This window comes from Alligator mississippiensis, chromosome 11 (genome assembly GCF_030867095.1).
Source record: "Alligator mississippiensis isolate rAllMis1 chromosome 11, rAllMis1, whole genome shotgun sequence".
In the NCBI taxonomy this organism is placed as follows: Eukaryota; Metazoa; Chordata; order Crocodylia; family Alligatoridae; genus Alligator; species Alligator mississippiensis.
Genome location: NC_081834.1, coordinates 12,600,956 through 12,621,532, shown reverse-complemented (window position 1 = coordinate 12,621,532; position 20,577 = coordinate 12,600,956). Strand labels below are relative to the sequence as shown.

Sequence of the window (20,577 nt, the reverse complement as noted above, 5' to 3'; positions counted from 1 at the left end):
GTAGACTTGGCCCCAGGCCGGTGTGCCTTGTTACCTGTGCCCAATGCAAATCAGATCAAATGAAATGCAAAACTTTGGAACTCTTGGTTCACAGATGATACCTTTTATTAGATCAACTAAGAGATCATCTCTGAGCCAAGAGTTTGTTTTGCATTTCTTTTTGTCTCACACCAACATGGCTACCAAAGGCATCCCTGAATCTAATGTGCATAATTCCAACTACTTACATGAAAAAAAACCCCATTCTTTGGTTGCAATTCAACGCTGATTAAAACACTCAACCCTAAGTTGCCACATGAGGCTCCTCTGTGGAGCAGTGAGGCTTTTTTTACTTTTTATTTCTTTAAAAGGAAAGTCTCCTTGACCTCACTAGTCATTGGGACCACAATGAATATCTGTTTGGGATGATGGCTTGTTTTTATATCTCGGGGCTGGGGAGGGCCTAAATCTCGATGATGTGGATCATATGAGAAGCTGATGAGACAAAGGAGCAATGTCACTGAGTGCAGTCATCAAATGCTTCAAATGAAGAACTATCAGAACATGTACCTAACCCTGCATGTTTCACTGAGGAGCAAAATCAGTTGACTGCTTATCACAAGCTGTGCTAGCAACAAATACACAGTGATGCGGGTCTCTGGAAAGTAGCAACCTGATGTGGGGATATCTTTGCCGGACACCAACCCATCCTGTAAGCAGAGGATTCTGGCACATACCGCTGAGAAACAGTTATTTCTCCACAACCACAATACAAATATAAGCATTTCTTGGCAGGTAGGGACAAGTCTTGTCAATGAACAACCAGCAAGACAGAGCACTGCTATGAAGGTGTGAAGGACTCGGCAGTACCGGTGTGGTCCTTTGACAGGATAAATTTCCCCAGGTGGGTCAGGCACCTGCCCAGGCAGAAAAATAAAAGGTGCGCATGATAATAATAGAGTGCCTGAATTTGCTGCTGGGTAGGATTAGTGTAGATCCAGCCCAGCTTCCTGGTTACAGCAGAAGGATTTCAGGCAGCAAATCCAAGTGTAAACTCCAATTCGTAGCATCTGCTTCTCTTCCTTTTAATCTGTCCTGCCTGCACTCCAGTGCCATTACACTGTGTAAACTGATCCAACAGTTCCCTAAGAAAAGCCATTCTAGCCAAATTTTTTTTTAGTGCAGCTTTATATTCTGGGTAAACAACTCTTCCTTATGGGTAGGACTGGACCATTACATCCTAAATCCTTGTTTGTAATGCATCCTACACATACTTTAAATCTGTAACAAGGTCGCCTCTCCATTTCCTCTCGTGTACCCTGATCCGACAGAAAGCTTTAATGCTAGGAAAAACACAAGCTGCTTTTTTCATTGTTGATACTAGTCCCTCACACCATTTCATTCTTTGCTCTTTGGATTTCCAGATATGAAATCGTGCACGAAAAACCTGTATATCTAATCGCAGGTGTAGGGCTAAACCTCCGCTAACGAGCCCTAGACGGCAGAAGCCTCAAAACAAGAAGCTCCCAGAAGAAATTAACACTCCCGGGGATCGACTTACAGCCGCTCCCAATCTATTGAAATGTCAACCTGCCACTGCGCAAAAATAGGCTCTTTTCTTTTTTTTTTTAAAGGAGCTTTCTGATTTACATAAACAGCCTGTTACACAGCAACTATTGCCTTTCCATGACTAATACAACTCTTTAAATACTCAAAGATTGCAAAATATCCTCCCGCACCCCAAAAAGTACCTACTGCTAAAATAAGTCTCCTACGCACCTCTACTTGAGAACAACTGGGGGAGATTGAGGCGAGGGGGCGAACCTCTTCCCTTTTTATGCAGAAAGAGGCAGTCAGGTGTTTATTTGGTTTTATATTTTCCACCTTTAAAATTTTGGCAGTTGTTCTACTCTGGTTATTTTCTTTGAAGTTCCTACCTAGCCTTTTGCTTTGTTTTAAGCTTCTTAGGGAAAAGATGCACCTTGCCTATAGATTCCTTTTAGCCAAGGGAACAGTGGCAGACAGCCCGACTGTTTGCATCAGCCTGAACAGGTGGAGTACACAGCCTGGACTGAACTAGCTCCATGCCTGGCTAGCTATTCACCTGCAATCTCAGTCCAGACAAGACACAGAAAGGTTTTTGGTTTGTTGGGTTTTTTGCTCCATTTATCAGATCGTTTCCTTATTTTGGAAGGGGGAGAAGAGGTTACCTTTAGACGCTTTCTACTAGTTCTCGGCATTCAGGGACCACCTCTGACCAAGCTCTCCCGACGCAGTAACTTATCTCCAATAACATCATTCAGCGGCGTTCCAGGATGATCTTGCTTCCTGGCTTGTTATACCAAGTGAAGAATGAGTCTGAATTCCAGCACTGCTTAAATGCACTGGAAAAGATTGCTTCTTTGCTCTATGATGGCTTCACAGGCAGGAAAAGAGGGTGGTGTGGGGGGAGGGAGGAGGAGGAGGGCGGTTGTGCTGTCTCTTTTTTAAATGACCTAATACCACCAATTAGGCAGCTGCGCTGCTTCCTTCAGAAGGACACTCACAGCTGTTCCACTGGACTAGAAAGGAAGCTTTAATGCAGCACTATTCTGTTCTCTGGCTCCACATTAGCAAAGCATAAGGAGCAGGACTGAAGGAAACGTTCGAATTAGCACTAAGCAAATAAACTGGAAAGCACCTGGCCTAAAAGGAAGGGTGCAACTGCAACGCATAACAAATCTGGGCATTACGCTGCCCTTTAACTGCTCACTTTCGTAATATGCAACGTACCTGTTACAGATTCTTCCAAAAAGATTTTGGCATAAATATATGCCTGTGACTATGCTTTTATTTTGAGGGTACCCCAGAAGCATGGACTTCAGCTTCACCTTTAATAACCAAGTCAGATTTCTGCTGTCTGCAGAAGCCCTCTCCACCTGTCTGCATTCCTCATCAAGGACAGGTCTCTCGCATCCACCTCCCTAGCCATCATGGTTGGATTTTCATTCTTAATACATACAATGCCATTTAAATGGGAGACGCTTCCTCAGCCTTATGAAGGGTGTTTGTGCCTGAAAGCTTGCTAAGAAAAATTTTCCCAACTATCTGAGTTGGTCTAATAAAAGATATTGGATTTACCCAAAGAATCTTGTCTGCCTAAGTTCAGTGCGATACATTTCCTTCCTTCCCCCGCCCACGAAACGCCACACGCACGTAAGCCTATACAAAAAATAAGCAAACATCTTATTTTCCTTACCTATAACAATCTCAGATCCCAGCACTCCTGGATTTATATCTCCCTTGGTTAGATCACCAAATGGCAAACTTAAATCCACTTCTCCATCCAGCATGGCTCCTATGTTTACCACAGCTTGGGGTTCGGTCTCCGTTCCTTCTGCAACAGGTACACCTTCTGGTTTCTTAACTGGCGGTTCAGGTGAACAAGGTGCCTCCCCTAAAGAAACGACTGCATCAGGGCCCTCTACCCCTTCTATAATTTCATCTAGAGAAAAGCCATCACCCTCTGGAACAAAACTCTTTTCTCCCACATTTTCCAATGGCTCGGCAGCGTTTAAACTCTCTGAACACAATGAAGGAGGTGCTGCAAATATAGCTTTGTTCTGCTCTTCTTCATCTTCCTTGAGCTCAGCCAAGATCTCTTGGGCCTCTTTCACTTCTGAACCAGCTTCACTCTCACTGGCCAAGCAGACAGTGTCTGAGCTGGAGTCACTATCACATGTAGCTTCTTCCACAATGGGCTGAAGTGATACCCTGGAAAGTACATTGTCTATATCCCCTTGGTCTTCTGGATAACTTGTTACTAGGGATCTCTGGGCCTCCTCTAGTAGTTCCATGTTCTCACAGGCAACAGAAAAGGTGTTCAGTCCCAAGGCCTCCTTTAATTCTGCGCATGGACAGCTTCCCTGTAGAGCTGGGCTGAGATCGCATTCTTGGTTCAATGCTGTGCTGGAAGGCCAGTCATCCTTCGCATCTTGGGATTTGTCCTCCAACACGGACTCTTGTGTGATACTTTCCCCTGCATCTGCTGCCACATTCTCAGTTGCCTCCTGACAAGAGATTTCTCCTTGCAATCCAGTGTCTGCAGTACTGTCACTCACCTCAGGCTGCTCACCCTGATTGCAAGCACAGGATTTCACAACAGCAACGCCAGGTTCCTTGGACAAGGCGCTTTCTCTGCCAAATGCCCCACTTTGGTCCAGCTCCTGATTGGGCTCAGGGCTGTTTCTCTCAGCTGGGGGCAGGAGACTGCACGCAGAGTTCTCCTCTTCCCTGAGATCTGGGGGCAAATTAGTTTCTGTGGTTACCATACCATGTTCAGAACTGCCCTGTTCAGCAACCACTGCCGTCTCTGCTACTTCCTGGTTTTGTTTAGATTCCTTATTATGAATTGCAGAGGGTGTGCCTATGAAATTATCCTGTATAGACTCTGTGTCCTTGGCACATGAGGATAATTTAGGATCATTATCATGCATGCATGCCTCCTGTCCAGAAGGTGACACTGCAGCACCTGTCTCCTGACTAATTGCTTGCCCCTGCTGTGCATCTTCCCTAAATACAGGATAGGCAAGTGGTCTCATTTCAGCACTGACCCCCTCCAGTTCTGAAGTGCTTTCTGGAGTCAGTACCTGGCTTTGCAGAGGCCCTTTTCCTGCCAAAACCAAGCCTGCTTCACGTGGAAGCTGTGAATCAAGCTCACATTTGCAAGCTGCAGCAGCCTCTGGATTTAAGCTGTCACTTATTTTGTCTTGCTCAACAGCTTGATGAGCAGCATGGCAATTGCCAGCAGCCCCCTGGCCTCCATCTGCAGTGTCTGAAGTTCCTCTGCTGCTCACAGTTTCAGTTCCCAACATCTCCACGGGTGTTTCGAGGCTCTGCTCCGCTTCAGCTATTAACTCACCGGCTTTGTGGTCACGTGCAGACTTGGTAGCAATTTCATAAGGCTTGCCAAAGGCACCCCGCTCGGCATCAGCGTTGGGATGACCATCATGTGGAAGTTCACTCAACTCCAGCTCATTCAGCTCAAGAGCCAGGCTTCCATTGTCCACCTGCACCCCACACTCACTGCTCTTGCTATTGTTGTTAACTTCCAGGACAACCACATCCTGCTTCAATACATTCTCTGAAGGCTTTATCTCACTCATTGCCTGAACCTCCTCTCCAGCAGCAGTCACACTCTGCCTCTCCTTTACAACAGGGGCATCTTGACCTGGGGCATCTGAGAAGCCATTCATTGTCGTTTCAGCCTGAAAGTCTGTTATACCCTCATTACTAGTCTCCCCAAGGCCATTTGGGAGAATATTAGCATCAGTCCTTGCATTTGCAGTGTCCTGTGCTTGCATCACCTGCATGACCCCACCTTCAAAGGCAGCGTCACTAACGTCACCAAGCAAGGGCTCAGCAGCATGGATCAGCTCCTCACCTGCTGGGAGCACTTCCTTCAGGCTTGCAGCTCTGGCACCCGTTGCCTCAGCACTCACATGTTCTTCATGCCGCTGTACTGGAGAGGCATCTCTAGTCCCCGCACAGTTCTTACATTCAGACTGGCCCATGGCCACATCCACACCCTCCCCGGAAGTTCGGGGTTTGCTTGCAGTTTCAACCGTGGTAACAGGGCTTTCAGTTGCGCACTCTTCAGCAATTTGCACTTCCTGATGGATATTATCTTTGTTGACCAGGCTGGTTTGATCCAGAATAACTCCAGTGGATGTCATTCCAGTTTCCTCATTTGTATTTCCACAGGATGGAAGGCTTGCAGCACCGTTTATTCCAGGAGCTGGGCTCAGTGTGCAGGCATTTTTATCTGATACAGCTTCAGAGCCTACAATAGAGGCTGGCCCCTCCTCTTCCTTTTTACTCAACGTAGCTGTATTTTGACTTTCTGAGGAACACCCCCGGCTCTCTGTGCTTACCACACTCAGCAAATCACCTGACATGTCGTTAAGCACTCCCAAACTCCCACTGTCACGTTCATCCTCCTTGTGGCAGGAGGGGGCCAAGAACTGCCTTAAATCCAAGTCAGCTGTGGCAGAGGGTCCTTCTTTGCTGACTTCTGTAGACATTTCTTCAGAGTTGTGGGTTACAACAGCCTGGTGTCCTTCCATTTGTCTTCCTTTACTGCTATTATCCTCAGTTCTCGGCTCAGACTCTGGCTGCTGCTTTGCATTCTGAAAAAGGGAAATAAAACTGATGACTCTTTGTTTTGCGATATGCCACACTCTAATAGTGAACACATGGATTTATCTGACCCTTAAACCTTAACAAAGAGTACACAGAATGATATATGCCCCTCCCTCCATCTCCATGTGTATATCCTTTTGCTACTTACAAAACGCGTCGTAATAGAAAACTGTATTATTTTTATATCACGCCAGTCAGAGATACTGAAGATTACTGCTTGAATAGATTCAAGCCAGGTGACCAGCAACATTTGCCCATTTTTTAAAATTATGTAAATGACACACATCTGAATGCACAATTTGGTGTTCAAATGGTTCTTGTAATGCTGTCCAGCAGAAGCTCAGAGCTGAACTGTTGTGGATCATTTCCAGCTTGTATACACCATGGATCTTGCCTTCCTGGCCAGAAGAGGATCACTGTTAGGCTGGTCCACAGTGTGGGAAGTTCCACTTTCAGCACTGCCTAAATATCAAATCTTGGCTGATGATCAAATCCCCTATTGTGAGGTGTGTGCGCAACTAAAATACAGAGACTCTATTTCCTTACCCAAATAAAAATTTACCAGTAAAATGTCCAGCAGTCAGTGGCCCCTCACAGCTCAAATGCACTGCATTTACAGGATTTTTTATATACTGTTGATAATTTAAGTATTCAAGTATAGCTACCTATAAACAAGAATCTGGATTCTCAAAGCCCTGGGGTTTTCAGCCTCGTTTCTGCTTTGACAAAAACCAGCTGAGACCATTATCAATTATTACATAAGACTTAATAGTTTACAACTTTGTAGTTTAACAAGCACATAAGCCTCAGTCCAAAGCTCTTTCCCTCCGGTAGCTGTGGTTAGGTCTAGTGGCAATGGGAAGCGCCAATCCCCTCCACAGAAAAAAAACCCTTAGTAAAAGTATGTTCTACAAGTACATTCAACAGCCTCTCATCTGTTCCAAGTTTTAATGAACTTAAACATGGCTCATTGCACAGATGCCTCAAAGTATTTCATCAAAAACAATCCCAGGGAAAACTGGCCGACAAGCTCATCTATGAGAAGGGGGCACCAACAATTTGAAAATTAAGCATTCAATGAAAACAGCTTCTTTTACTGGGGTTTTGCATTTCAAGTCAATCAGTTTCCTTTATGCTTTGGCTAAGATAATGTAAGGTATTTTCCATGTCCAGAAGAAGTAAAATTCCATAAAAGAGAGGCAGAGACTATAAAAGTTTTCTTAAGTATACGGGTAGTGGGTTGGATACTGTACCATTGAGACACCTCTGGAGGCTGCATTAATATGAGGGCCAGATGTTATAATGCCTATCTTTGACCTACTACTTTAAATATTCATACAAGTCTCCTGTACTACAGTTGGTAGTGGCAAACTACTAACTTGTACCATTATTTGAATTTCTGGTGTTCGCCACTGAAGCCTACCTTGAATAAAAGTAATCCTCTCCTTTGTCTGCTACAACCTAGCACAGAACCCCAATCTTGCAATGCAATGCAAGGTGGATGCATGGTAGATACACAAGTGAATAGGAGGCGGTGGGCATTAACTGACAGATCTGACATCCTGCGTTGATACAGAAGCCCAAAGCATTTGACCTCTGCTCTATAAAAAGCAAAATCACAAGGCAAAACCATTTTGGGGGGTTTATTTGGTGTGCAAATGAACAAGTTCAAATGGAGTATTAGCTGCCTGGTAGCTGTAACTGCAGCAGCGCACAGGGAATGCTCTACTGATTCCCAGCCAGCTCAGACAGATACAAACATAAGTGACACTTGTTCTGGAACAAGATTTTGGAACGGAGGGGGGTCGGATCCCTCACGTCCTTGCAGTGAAGTCACAGTGCTGATAGACAGAAAAAATAGAGCCTTTGCTAGAGGAAGCCAAATGGCTTTCAGCTGACCCTAAATGAACCTAAATGAAATAATTGCAGCGCTGCTTTCCAAATCCAAATCAGATTAGATGTGAAGTAAAGCAGGGCTGGAAAAAAAAAAAATCTAAACATTTTTTCTGATTTCATTGTCAGACACAATATGCCCATCCGGTATTTGCATTATCAATGAGAAATGAACTTGGTACGTTGGCCACATTTTACTGTCAACTGGTGGGAAGTGGAGGTACGGTGAAGCTATTCCAAAAGTTAGTATTGTTTTACCACTTGTATCAGCAATTTCTGTGAAAATCCAGAGACGTTAACACTACACGTTCAGATAAGTATGAGAGCTGTTGTTCAGAAAGATCCGCATATTAATAGTATCCTGGTTAAGTGACCAATATTCTTCCTACCTCTCAGAAAAGTGATTGTTCCCCCTCTTTGTATCTTAATGAATGGGGTGTGCTGTGTATAATCTTACTAGGCAAGTAGGATTATACACAAATATACAAACACAGACCTCTGGAGGGAATGGTGGACGTGCAACAAAAACGGAGGGGTTCTATATAAGCTGTAAAATCCCGGCCTGCATTTTGCATTCCCCCACTGTCCCTAAAGAAAGAGACTCTGTCGCAGCTACATTTAAGTATTGACAGTTGACTCTTCAAAAGCCCTGGCTCTTGATCTAATAAGGCTCTCAGTGACTCCAATACGAACAGGCATGGTCACCTGCTAGGTTAAAGCTCAGTGCTTTACTGGGAGAGAGAAAGAAAAACCCACTGTGAACTCATTCAGGGCCAGACAGGAGTGAAGTCACTCTCAGAAACCTGTACGGAGGTTCTAAGCGCATAGGTGTGTTTTCATGAAGGCTCCTCAGGGCCTTTCCCCTCAACTGGAGCACTGCCTCCTGCCTGATTTTGTTCTTCTTCCAAACAAAGAAACATCCCTGCTCTCCTAACCCTCCATTAACTCCAACCAGTTCCAGAAGCCATCTCATGCTCCCTGCCCAGTGACCCAACCTCGCTGCAGGGAGCAGCTTTGTGCTTCAAACGCGTCTCCTTGGCCCTCATAATGTGACCTGCCTCCTGCTAGCTGGTTCCTGGCCCAGAAAGATGACTCAGAAGCTGGCAGCAGAAATAAGCAGGTTACTTGAAGAGGGAAGTGCTGGGAGAGGTCCTGACCCAGCTCCACCTCCCAGAAGGAAAAAACTTTCCCTCCTGTGTCCTTACAGTGCCATTACCAGACCCCATAGCTCACCTGAGCCTGTTGTAACGCACATGTGAGCACTGCCTGTGTGGTAAAAACGGCCCATTACAATTCCATAATTGCCATGACCCCTTTCTCACCGCGTGCTGGTGGGTTTTTATGCATTTCTGAAGCCGCTCTATGTCATCCTCCAGGGCAGCCTTGGCTCCATTCTTGGCTTCAGCTGTCAGCGTGTAAACACTCAGACCCTGGTGGTATTTCACACAGCAGTCCCCCGAGTGCACAACATGAGACAAAGTGCTCCAAGAGTCAGGTTCGCCAGCATCTTCTCTGAAATAAAACATACTCGGGTTAATATATACATAAGGCTGAAATGTTGTGTCGCTGTGACACGCAGACAGTTCCTCAGCATGGATAGTCATTGAATCGGTGACCCAAGAAAAACAAGAGAGTACAGGCTCCAGGGCCAGTGAGACGCACCCACACACATGCGCACACACACTCCCCAATCTTGGCACAACACAATCAACTTGAGTTCAGAGCTAGAGTCAATGACAAACTCCACTTCATATGGTCCTTCCAAATTTACACTTAATTCAGCAACAGACCTAGTTTTTCCAAGCGCTAAGGGTATGTCAGCAAGCAATGATGAAGGGCATAATCACTTTTTAAAGTGAACTTAATGTAGGGGAAGGAGGCCAAATTGGCAGCCACAGAATGAAAACATTTTCCTGATTCCTGGAACAAAGGCAACAGGAAAATGGACAAGGAGGCAACAATTTCTATGACATATACAGCCTCCTCCAGGTATTGGACTGACAGTTTTATCTTTAAAAAAATCCAGCATGGGAAAATGGTGTCTCATGTTAAATCTTCATCCGTGCAATGTTTAAAAAACTAGAGCTCAATTGTATTCCAGTATATATAAAACGAACATATTACGAGTCAAGGTGCTATCACATTAGTCACACTACTTCACAGCACGATCACACAGTCGGAAGGGCAGAGAAACATCCAACTACGAACTTTCCCATCCCTAACTGTTATGCTCAGATATCACACAAACTGGCACAGGTTGTGAGCTGAAACAGAGTAGAAAAAGTGGAATAGGACTTCCATGATGGTTCAGCTATTTGTTAAATAAGAGCCTTTGGTCAAACACTGGACCCTAATTCTGCAAACATTTGTACAAGTGTTTAGCTATATTAACATGACTAGTCTCACCAGATGCAATGAGACAACACTCATACTTAAGGGGGGGGGGGGGAACGGTGAATCCTTCCATAGTATTCTGTTCACTTTGTTCCCTCCCTCCCCCCCTCTTTAAAGGTTTCTTTCTGAATTGAAAATGAATTCAAGGAACTACTCACACATCATCCTCTTCATTCAGAAAGAAGTGCTTTCCTTTATAGGACAGACTGGGGCTCCTCCTGTACACCACCCATGTGAGGACCTAAGGTACCCCCAGTGCCCCTCATACTGGTTATCCATACCATGAGCAGCTGGGCAATGGAGAAACCAGCCACTATATATCCAATACATCATGCTGGGGTGCATGTAAGCAGCACTGGATGGAAAGGAGTGAGGAAATAAAAGGGCTCTTGGCTTTATTGCCTGGGAGTCAGATGAGCTTTGGAAAAGGTTCATTTTGACTGGGAAGAAAGGCATGTTCTTCATTTGAGTTAACAGAGATGAGGTATGATTCAAGGGAAGACAAAGCAGTTTTTAGTCCTCGTGCTTGTTTGGAGGCCAAGTTCACAGCCTAGGTTTTATCTCAACCTGACACCATGGGTAAAACCCACCAACTGCCTTGTCTTCATGAAGTTGGTATCTCATATTAGATAATTTAACTGAAGAAGATATCATTTCTTTCCCTGCTAAAGGAAAGGCCTGAGCTGCACTCTTTCCTGAATTACTCCTGTAACCCATGTAAAGAGATAAATGACTATCATAAGAAATATGCTTGAAGAAGACAAGCTGAAAGCAGTTACACCACGGGGTACTGAAACAGCTAATCTGCGTGTTAAAACAAACACCATCTAGGGCTCTGAAGCAGAGCAGTAACAAAGCAGCAGATCTCTTCTCCAAATTGGCAGCAGGTATGGTGCTCTTTAGGGTGGAGCAACCCACAGCCAGTTTTACACACCAGAAAATATAATGCAAAGAACAACCTTATACTGGGCAGTGGCTAACTAACTACTAGCCCGAGTAGATGTTGAAACCTCCGATTTCTGTGACATTTAAATTTTACCTATGAATCTTGCAAATCAAGCTCAAAATAAATGAGCCTAAGTTGCCTCCCATTTACCATAAGGTAATTCTGTGGACTTCACTGGAATGACTCCTGATTTATGGAGAAGCAGTATCAGCATTTCTCTAAAGGAACAGAAGGCAGAGTACAGCTCTAGTGACTAGGGTATAAACCAAATACCAAGTCACTGAAATCCACGTTAACTGAGCTATTAAAAGCATGAGGTAGCTGAATAAATGGCTCCCCTCTACCAAGGAAACACAGACAGTTTTGTCTTGACTCTTTTCCTTTCCAGTTGTCATATATGAGAAATCACTGTATTTAGGGCAGCTTTCAGAACACAAACAAGCAGTCACCATGAAAAAGCATATTCACCAACTCATGAGAGTAATCACTGAGATTAAAGAAAATAGAGCGCAGCAGCTTTTGTCAGCTTCCCATCAGCTTCGAGTACACTTATAAAAGTATCTTCAAACAAAGAATCAGAGGAATCCATGAGTATAAAGGACACCAAATTACTTCAAAAGCCTCTGGATTCAGAGATGAATTACACACAAGCATGCAGGTCACCAGAATAAAATGACTACACCTATCTCTAATACAATTTTCCACCGTCAGACACATGCCAGACCGATCAAATAATTACTTTAAAATACAAAAGTAAGCAACTTCTTCTCTATGCAAGCGTCAGGATGCGTGTCCAGACAAACCTTTCCAAAGGGCAGCTAAATCTTCCAAAAGGCCTACCAACTTCTCAGATCCATGCCATTGCATAGGACTTCAGGCTTAGCTGCCATTTCTAGTCACTTTGCCTATGCCTTCAGTAAGCAGAGATGCAATTGAGGGCCCTCATTTATAGTTCTCATTTCACAAATATCCCCATTAAGGACACTGCTGCAACTGAGGTTAGTGAGACTGGTCTTAGAAGAATTTGCTCTGCAGTATCAGTAAGTAAGGGTGGCGGTTATAACCCTGGGTGCATAAGGCGCACATTTGCACACACAAACAGATACCTATGCCCACAGACAGTTGTTTCGTGAGTACTCCGATTGTGTAAACGAAGCCTCTTGCTCACCTGTTCATAATCCTTCATCCCCACTATGTCCCTCCAACATCTCACATGCAAACACCCTGGTTTTTCAACAGGATATGACAAGGCATTTCTAGAAGAAATTGTGCTCTTTATGTGAATTCATTTTAGACTGTCTGACCAAAAACCCAACTCATTTTCACAATTATCAATTGCTCTGTAACTGTGTGCAAGTGTGCCACCAAGTTGTTATGCCAGCAGGTAAAAATATGTATGCATACATTTTTAGTTGGTCTCATAAAAGATACCGGATTTACTCAAAGAACCTCATCTGCCTATGTCCTTAGACCAACGCGGCTACAACCTATACCCCTTCAAGCATACATGCATTTCAACTATTTAAATATTAGGTTGTTTTAATAGATGCATGTACAGACCTGGGTGCCAGAGCTCTAAAAGTCCTGTTTCCACACACCTGTAACTGTAAAACTGGAGCACTGAAGAGAAAACACCAGCGGCCAGGAAAATGTGCGTCTTTTTAGAACTTTAATTTTACTGAGTCAATCATTTCCTGGGCTTTCCCTTTTCCTCAGCCTCCTAGAAGAATGTTTGAAGACAGAAATGAACAGATATTTCCAACAAGGCAGATGTGGAAAATGCTTCTGTGAGCCAGCTGCAGGCAGCTCCTTCATTTCGAAAAGCAAGGCAATCAAAGCTCATCGTTTACATTCTTCTCTTCCATCACGTCTGCACCGTGTGTGTCCACACTACTGTTCCCGCTGGGGCAAGCTCTCTGGACTCGCTGCTTGCCTTGCTTGGACTGAAGTCCCGGTCAGATTAAAACATATTCTAAAACTGAGGAAGTTATTCTCCTCGGGGAGGAATACATTTGCATGGAGAAGGAAGAAACTTCACAAGATTGTCTTGCAGCTATGGAAACGTGGCTCAGATTAGCATGCAAGCCCAGATGGGAACGAGAGGAGAACCGAACAATTACAAATCACTTCTGCCACCGAAAAACTGGGTTGCCTGACCATTACCTACACAGTCCAGGAAATTAAATAGACTGGCCGCACCCCAGTTTAGCTGGCGTATTTGAAACGTAAAACATCACAACATTTGCTTATCTCCAACTCTTGTATGTGTGGATCATTTGTTCTGTCCCAGCGAAGGAGGAACTGGACACCACTTCAGCAACAACAGACTGAATGTCATACAACAGAATATATAGGATAGCTCTGTGCCAATACTGTATCTAGCACCGGAAAGAGAGACAGAGGAAAGTCTCTAGCTATACGGCAAGTGCTAGAATTTCCTGTCGATACTGGCAAGATATTTTTATAAAAGGGGAAGAAGAGCGAGGAGAAAGTAGAATGTGTTCAAAGACACATTTGCAGTTGGACGCTAAGATCCTGAAGCCAAAGTTGAGTCACAGAAATCTGAAAGTCTAGCATGCAGACAAATTTTCTAATACACAGCTAAATAAAAGCCCATAGACAACTAGAAGAGAAAAAAAAAAAACTTTGTGTTAGGAAGTACTAGCTTGCGCCTTACTTAAAAAGAAGAAAAAGAAAAAACTGTGAGGGACAGAGACCCTAACGTGCGATTTCCTGGGGAGTTCCCCTTCCAGACTCCAGAGCTGGGCTTTGATTTAAATAAAGCAAATATAGTGGAACTGCCAACTCGTATGAATGTATTTATTGCATGTCTCATGATAAATGATGATTCTTCTGTAAGCCTCTTTTGCTATATTATGTGATAAGGAAAAGTCCGTGTGTGTTTTTTGGTTTTCTTTAGGTAAGGTTCCGCCGCTTGTTGTGAAGGAAGTGAGATATGAACGCTTCGACCTTTAATGTGAGAAGACAGAGAAAAACCACCAATTCATTTCAACTGCACGGTTTTAAAGCAAACGGTTCTATCCCTCTCTTGAATTTATTTATTTATTTATTGCTTGGCTTTGCTCTGTATGAAACTCCAAAGAAACTGTCCTGTATTAAAGGCTAAGATCAGTATCTCCTGAAACACGGTGTTGAAGTTTAGTCAGTGTGGAACTTGAAAACAGCACTTCAATAAAGCTCGCAGCTAAGTCCCTTAATATAGAAATTCAGTTTTCAGATTTACAAAGCTAGAATGTCACTAGAATCTGAGGATGTCAGCATTACCGTCAAGCCAACATTCACCCAAATCTACCGCATGGTGGTATGTGACCCTAGAGTCTCCTCTTACTTTTAAGAGTGGACTCTATTGCATGGATACCCTGAGTACATTTTTAAAGGTAACAGCTAAAATTGTTGGATCACCATTTTTCTTGGAAGTACCTTCGCTCCTAAGACAACGACCCAATGTCCCCATTATCAGAACACATCCAGACATGCCACAGGCACTCTACTTACCTACACCTAAAATGTGATACCAAATGAACTGCAAATAGACACCCTTAGACCTACAATGCAAGGGAACTTGAGTGCCATTTTCAAAGGATTTGTCTATAATGGGTTAAACAAACTTAAACCTAGTGTATCTGATTATAGACATTAGGGCTGGAAGGAACCTCAAAGATCATCAAGTCCAGCTCCCTGCTCCAGGGGTAGGAAGTCAGCTGGGGTCAAAGGATCCCAGCAAGATAGGCATCCAAACATTTTTTGAATGAGTCCAGAGTAGGCGCCTGCACCACTTCTAGAGGGAGTCTATTCCAGGTCTTGGGGGCTCAGACAGTAAAACGTTTCAAACACATTTAATGGAACAGCAACAAATAAATGTGTATCCTCCCTTTCTCAAGAATAACCTGAAGAAAACCCCACATTGGAAAGCTTGTCTAACTTTATCCCAACTATATAGTTGGTCCTTTAAAATTTCATATTTCAAGGTAGAAAGAAATAAAAAATTGACTTGTGTAATGCTGATGACTCATCTCTTATCTCATATCTCTTATCATACTGCACACGGAAGTTAACAGATGCTGAGGTGAAATTGGACACTATCCTAAATTTTGACATGTGCGACCAGTGCTTCTCAATGCAAGATGAAACAATAAACAAACAGTTTTTGAAATGCAGCATCCTGTAACTTGGAAAATCCTCAAACCACTGATCAAATCTCAGGCAAACTATAATCCATGTGAGAAAGAAAATTGGGTTCCCAACCCTTCTTTAATGAAAATTCACAGACCCACCTATCCTCAGAGAATATGCCCAATTATTATCACAGCAAATCAAACTATCCTTCCTCTTGGCTCTTCCAACCAAGTATTTTTCCATCTCAATGTGGGCTGTAAAATAATAAAACACAACTCCAACACTGGTATTAAATATACTTGCCAGGCAAAACAATTCACATACTCTGCATTCCATAAGGCAAACTGCCTTTTAAATTATTTCTTCCTGTGGTTTATGTTTTCATATTTTCCACTAGCTTATATTCAAAAGGTTTGGACTTCATGGAGTTTAGGTCCATGGATCCAAATCTAGAGTCTTTGCCATTTTGGGACCCATCACAAGGTCCCAAAATACCCCATTAAAGGGAACTACCATATTTACCCCAAAACAAGAATCCCCCCTCCCCCAAAACAATTAGATTCTATACACAGAAAATGTATACATTTGTTATAATTGTCCATGTATATGATCCAGTTATTGGAGAATCGTCTTCCATTTGTCTCAACTACCACCACACCAGGGAAATCAGGGCAGGCCGGCCAGTATGGAGGCAGGTGGTAGGGGAGTTAAGTGGCCTGACCCCTGACTCTTTCCCCTTCTACACATTACCACCTGCCCCCACCACCACTTACCCCCTGTGGTGCGTGCCCCACCCCATGCCTATGCGCCTCAACTCCTGCTGCTCCCTCCTTCTCTACTGCTGTTGTGGGTTTGGGCAGGGGCCAAAACAGCCACAGAGCCCTGACAAGGGGTTTCCCCATCAATGTTAAACCGGGAGCAACAGAGGGGTCATCTTATATTAGAGTACATGCAATAGCAAAGGAGGAGGATCACTACATTTTTCACAGATAAGGGTCTTATTAGAAATTTAGGATGTGCCTGTGACCTGCAAAAATTTGAGATGAAATCTAATGGAATGCATCCCCTACCATCTTTACTAAGGAGCAGTGATTCACAGAGTGCAACTATGCCCTGGCATGCCTTGAGATCCTTTCAAGGGTGTCATGAGCGTGCCAGTCAATGTTAACAGTGTTAAGTGTAAAAATAAGTTTCACAAGAGCAGCTCAGAGATTTGAAAGCAGAATCTGTTGAGTCAAAAACATTGTGACCTGTTGTGGTCTTGCTGAGTTCTCTGCAACACAAGAATTGCTCTATTATTTTTTGTAGTCAAAAATCAAATAAAAACTAACAGCTGGCATTTTCCGCAGGTGCCTCAAGTCTAAAAAAGGCAGAGAACCACTGGTACAGAAGCACAGCAATGGAGACAACCTCAGCGTGTATTGTTGTACCCGTGTCATTAAAAAAAATCTCTAATAAAAGATGAGCGGCATACAATGGGATCCAATGCTGCTGCCAGATGTACTTACGTTCTGGAAATGAGTCTGACCACAGGCAAAGGCAGAATTTTGTCTCCCTGCTACCATTTTAGCCACTTTTGATTAACCAGGATCATGGTAAGTCTGAATCTCTGAAGATCAATAAACTTAAATGATATCTTCCTTTAACACCCCCTCCCCTTTTCTGCCAGATTTGATCCAAACAGTGCAGCAAAATGAGAAAAAGGAAGTGCAACCCATGTGTGCCAAGAGACCAAAGAAGCAGTTCTTGGAAACCACTTGTTTACACTACTCTACATGCATCCTGAAATGGAAATGGCCTATCACAAAAGTATGCGGGTGTATCTGTACAGCAGATTTTGATAATTTTATAGTTTCATTTCCTACCCCACCCCTCCCCCAACTCTGGTTCCTCCCCTCAGTATTTAGTAGCTTCTCAAGTCTTTCATGCTGTTTGGGTGACAGCACCTAGCACATCCAGGCTTGTTTGATGACCTGATATGCCACAAAACAAACAAATCATTATGCCCTTTTCACAGCTTACCAAATCTCCACACATCCCTTAATTTTACCCCTTCTCAGGAATGCTTATGGGAGCTTTATCTCCTGGTACATCTGGTCTCAGAGATTCCTTCCCTGCAAGGAAAGCATGCAATTCTTCTTCTTTGACTATCCACTGATATGTCCCTTTTTTAGTATGCTTACACCACTTAAGGAGTGAGTAGAAGAAGGCAATGAGTGATGAATACTGCAATCACATTTGGGGAGGTGGAGTAGGGGCATAAAGGGGCAGTAAAATGTGAGGTTGTGGAGGACTATTTCCTTCATGCTCCCCTGTCCTTGTACCTACCTTAGCCTCTCCCTAAGCTGCAAGCCTTCTCTTCACCTGAAGAGAATGGCACATCAGAAGCTCAGCATTTCTTTCAGCTAAATGACAAATACTACACTTACTTGAATACAAGACAAGATTTTTCCTCCAGTTGGCAAGGAGAAAAAAACCCTCATCTTTTAATTGCATACAGGAAAACCTCATTGAATACACTGGCTATCATTAAACAGCTGCCGAAAGCAACATATGCTCAGTAATGGAAACAAACTATGAAGTTGATTAAATGCAGCCTACACTGAGCATGACCAGAAAACACTTGGACTGTACTGGGAAAACATGCTGAACCAAACTTTTTTTGGGGGGGCAGGGGGAGCGGCATCATACATGTAAGTACCAGCCCTGGAAGTCTTGGAATTCAGATGCCCCCTACTCTTGCTTGTTCCTAGCCAAAAGAATAAGCAGCAGCTAAAAAAAAGGGTAAAAGCAGTCCACCCGTCACAAAATTGATGAGAAGCTACCACAAAGATAGGTTAGTGCAAGTCATGTGAATGAAGCATATGGTAATGCCCACTAAGCGCAGTCCCCCTCAGCACCAACACTTTTTCAAGTCATAGTGAGCCACTCCATTACATACATTTTAACTTCTGCTTCACTCCCACAGCTGAGCTACAACTTTCTTTCCCATATCCAATGATTCCTGTTTCTCCACCAGCTTTAAATGCCTGGTAAACATCAACTCAGGACCCAAACATGTCACCCAGAATCCTTCTGTCACCCCTTCTCTCAGCCTGTCACATAAGATTAGCGTGGCCTCAGCCTTCAGGAGATGGAACCGGACCAGGTTGCCCTGTGTTGCATCTGCATATAAATTTTTGGAGGATCCCAGGACTCATGACAAGAACACCTGGCTCCGGTCATGAGCAGAGGGCTACTTAGTACAAGGGACCTTTGTTGGGGGCATATCTGGAATACACACACACATTGAGCGGTGCTGATCTGTGGCATCATCACAGCTTGAAATGTTGTTGACTCTGGTGGAACCCAGCCCAATGAAATAAGGAGCCTTTGGCTTTGGACTAATATCGCACATAGTTTGTACTATATGTAAGCAGGTACCAAAGTGCTGTTTAAGAGTATGTTTATGGAATACCTATGCTAAAAACTGTAGTAGTTTCCAAAAAATAGGTAACATGAGGCAATCCTGGAGGAACTAAGGCTATGGGTACTATATGCAATTGCTACGGCCATGTTTAATTTCAAGGTCATGGTTGTCAAATTCGTTCCTCACTTCTATGTGAGGAACAAATTTGCTCAGGACAAGCAGGCTCCGACAGCAAGGAGAGGGAAAAAGGGCTGGAAAAGGTTCAGGAGGAAGCAGAAAGCAAAAGGGCTACTTGACCCCCCATATTTACTTTCCTTGCTGAGGCAGTGAGAGGACAACAAATTCAAGGCAAACCTCCAATATTTAGATACTATACCTGGGGAACTGCAGCAAATGTATAAATTTTCCATACATAGAATCTAATTATTTGGGGGTCATCTTATAATCTGGGTCATCTTCTATTCAAGTAAATATGGTACTACCTACAACCCACTTATGGCTTAAACGATAACAACATAAGAATTCAAGAGGAATCTGGTTTTCATACTGGACACCTCTAGTAACATCAGGAACCGCTTCTGTTCAGCTTTTAATGCTGCCAATTCCTTCTCTTTCATGTTTCGTATTTTACTGAACTTTGGGCACAAAGCAACAGCTTTCTTCTAACACAATATTCTGTGCATATCTATATCGTTGCAAGTCAAGAAAGTTGCCTGACCTATTATCATAACTGGGGAGGGGGGGGGACAAAAAAAAAAAAAAAAAAGCAGACAGATAAGAGTCACACCAAAAGCATTCTTTAACCAAAGACTCTGGTTAGCTCAAGAAAAGATTATATACAAATTGATCCGTTACAGCGCCTCTTGGCCACTGGTTATTAATACCTTTTGTGCATGCCCTTAAGTTCAATTTTCTTTTGTTCATGCATCGTGCTGCTATCATTCATTCCAGACAAAAAAAATGTCAGCAAGAGATAACCAGGGATCCTAGTGTTCTCTGTTTAAAAATCCAAAAGTCTCTGATTAAAAGAGAACACCCTCCCCCCCCGAAATCTGCATTTTTCCATGATTAAAATGAAATGTCACCATATGTATATATGTATGTATCAATTGAACACAGTATTATATTAATACGTTTACAAGTTTTAAAGCAATTTGGAAGCCTACCAGTGTCTCCAACATAATAAAATAAATTCTAAAAACCTATGTATTTTGCGCATCTACAGCAGGTGCACCCAGCAAACAAGCAGCTGGTGGTGGGAGGATGCAAGGTAGTGCAGCCTTCCTAGTCTGTTACTCCTGCCCTCTGCCTGGTGGGGGTCCGGCCAAGCTGCAGCCCTTTGCCCTGCTGTTGGTACACAAATCTGGAGGGATGCGCCCCACCCCATGCCCCTCTGACATCGCCTGTGGCACCTGACTCTTTCCTTGTGAGTGTGTACAGATGCAAGGAGAACATGCAGATGTAAGGAGCTGCACCCTCTCCCTTCCCCTCCCCCCTTCTCTCCCCCACAAGCCACCTATTGCTTTGTCCTGCTCCCTGGCCAGACACAGGCAAATGGAAAACCCAGATCCCTGCAGAAAACCACAGGAAGCACAGGATTTTCCACCTATAAATTATTAGCTCACATCAAACCAAAAAG

At 43.6% G+C, this 20,577-nt stretch overlaps 1 protein-coding gene across 9 annotated transcripts in view; it reads right to left on the bottom strand.

Moving 5' to 3' along the window:
• AKAP13 (A-kinase anchoring protein 13) overlaps positions 1-20,577 on the bottom strand; it is a 321,421-nt gene that overhangs the window by 134,313 nt on the left and 166,531 nt on the right. For all 9 annotated transcript variants that reach the window (XM_059714583.1, XM_019477514.2, XM_019477513.2 and 6 more), the window contains 2 exons: positions 9,375-9,564; positions 3,218-6,146 (listed from right to left, as the gene is read on the bottom strand). In XM_059714583.1, the coding sequence (XP_059570566.1) occupies positions 3,218-6,146; positions 9,375-9,564 (3,119 nt within the window). The remainder of the gene's footprint in view (positions 1-3,217; positions 6,147-9,374; positions 9,565-20,577) is intronic.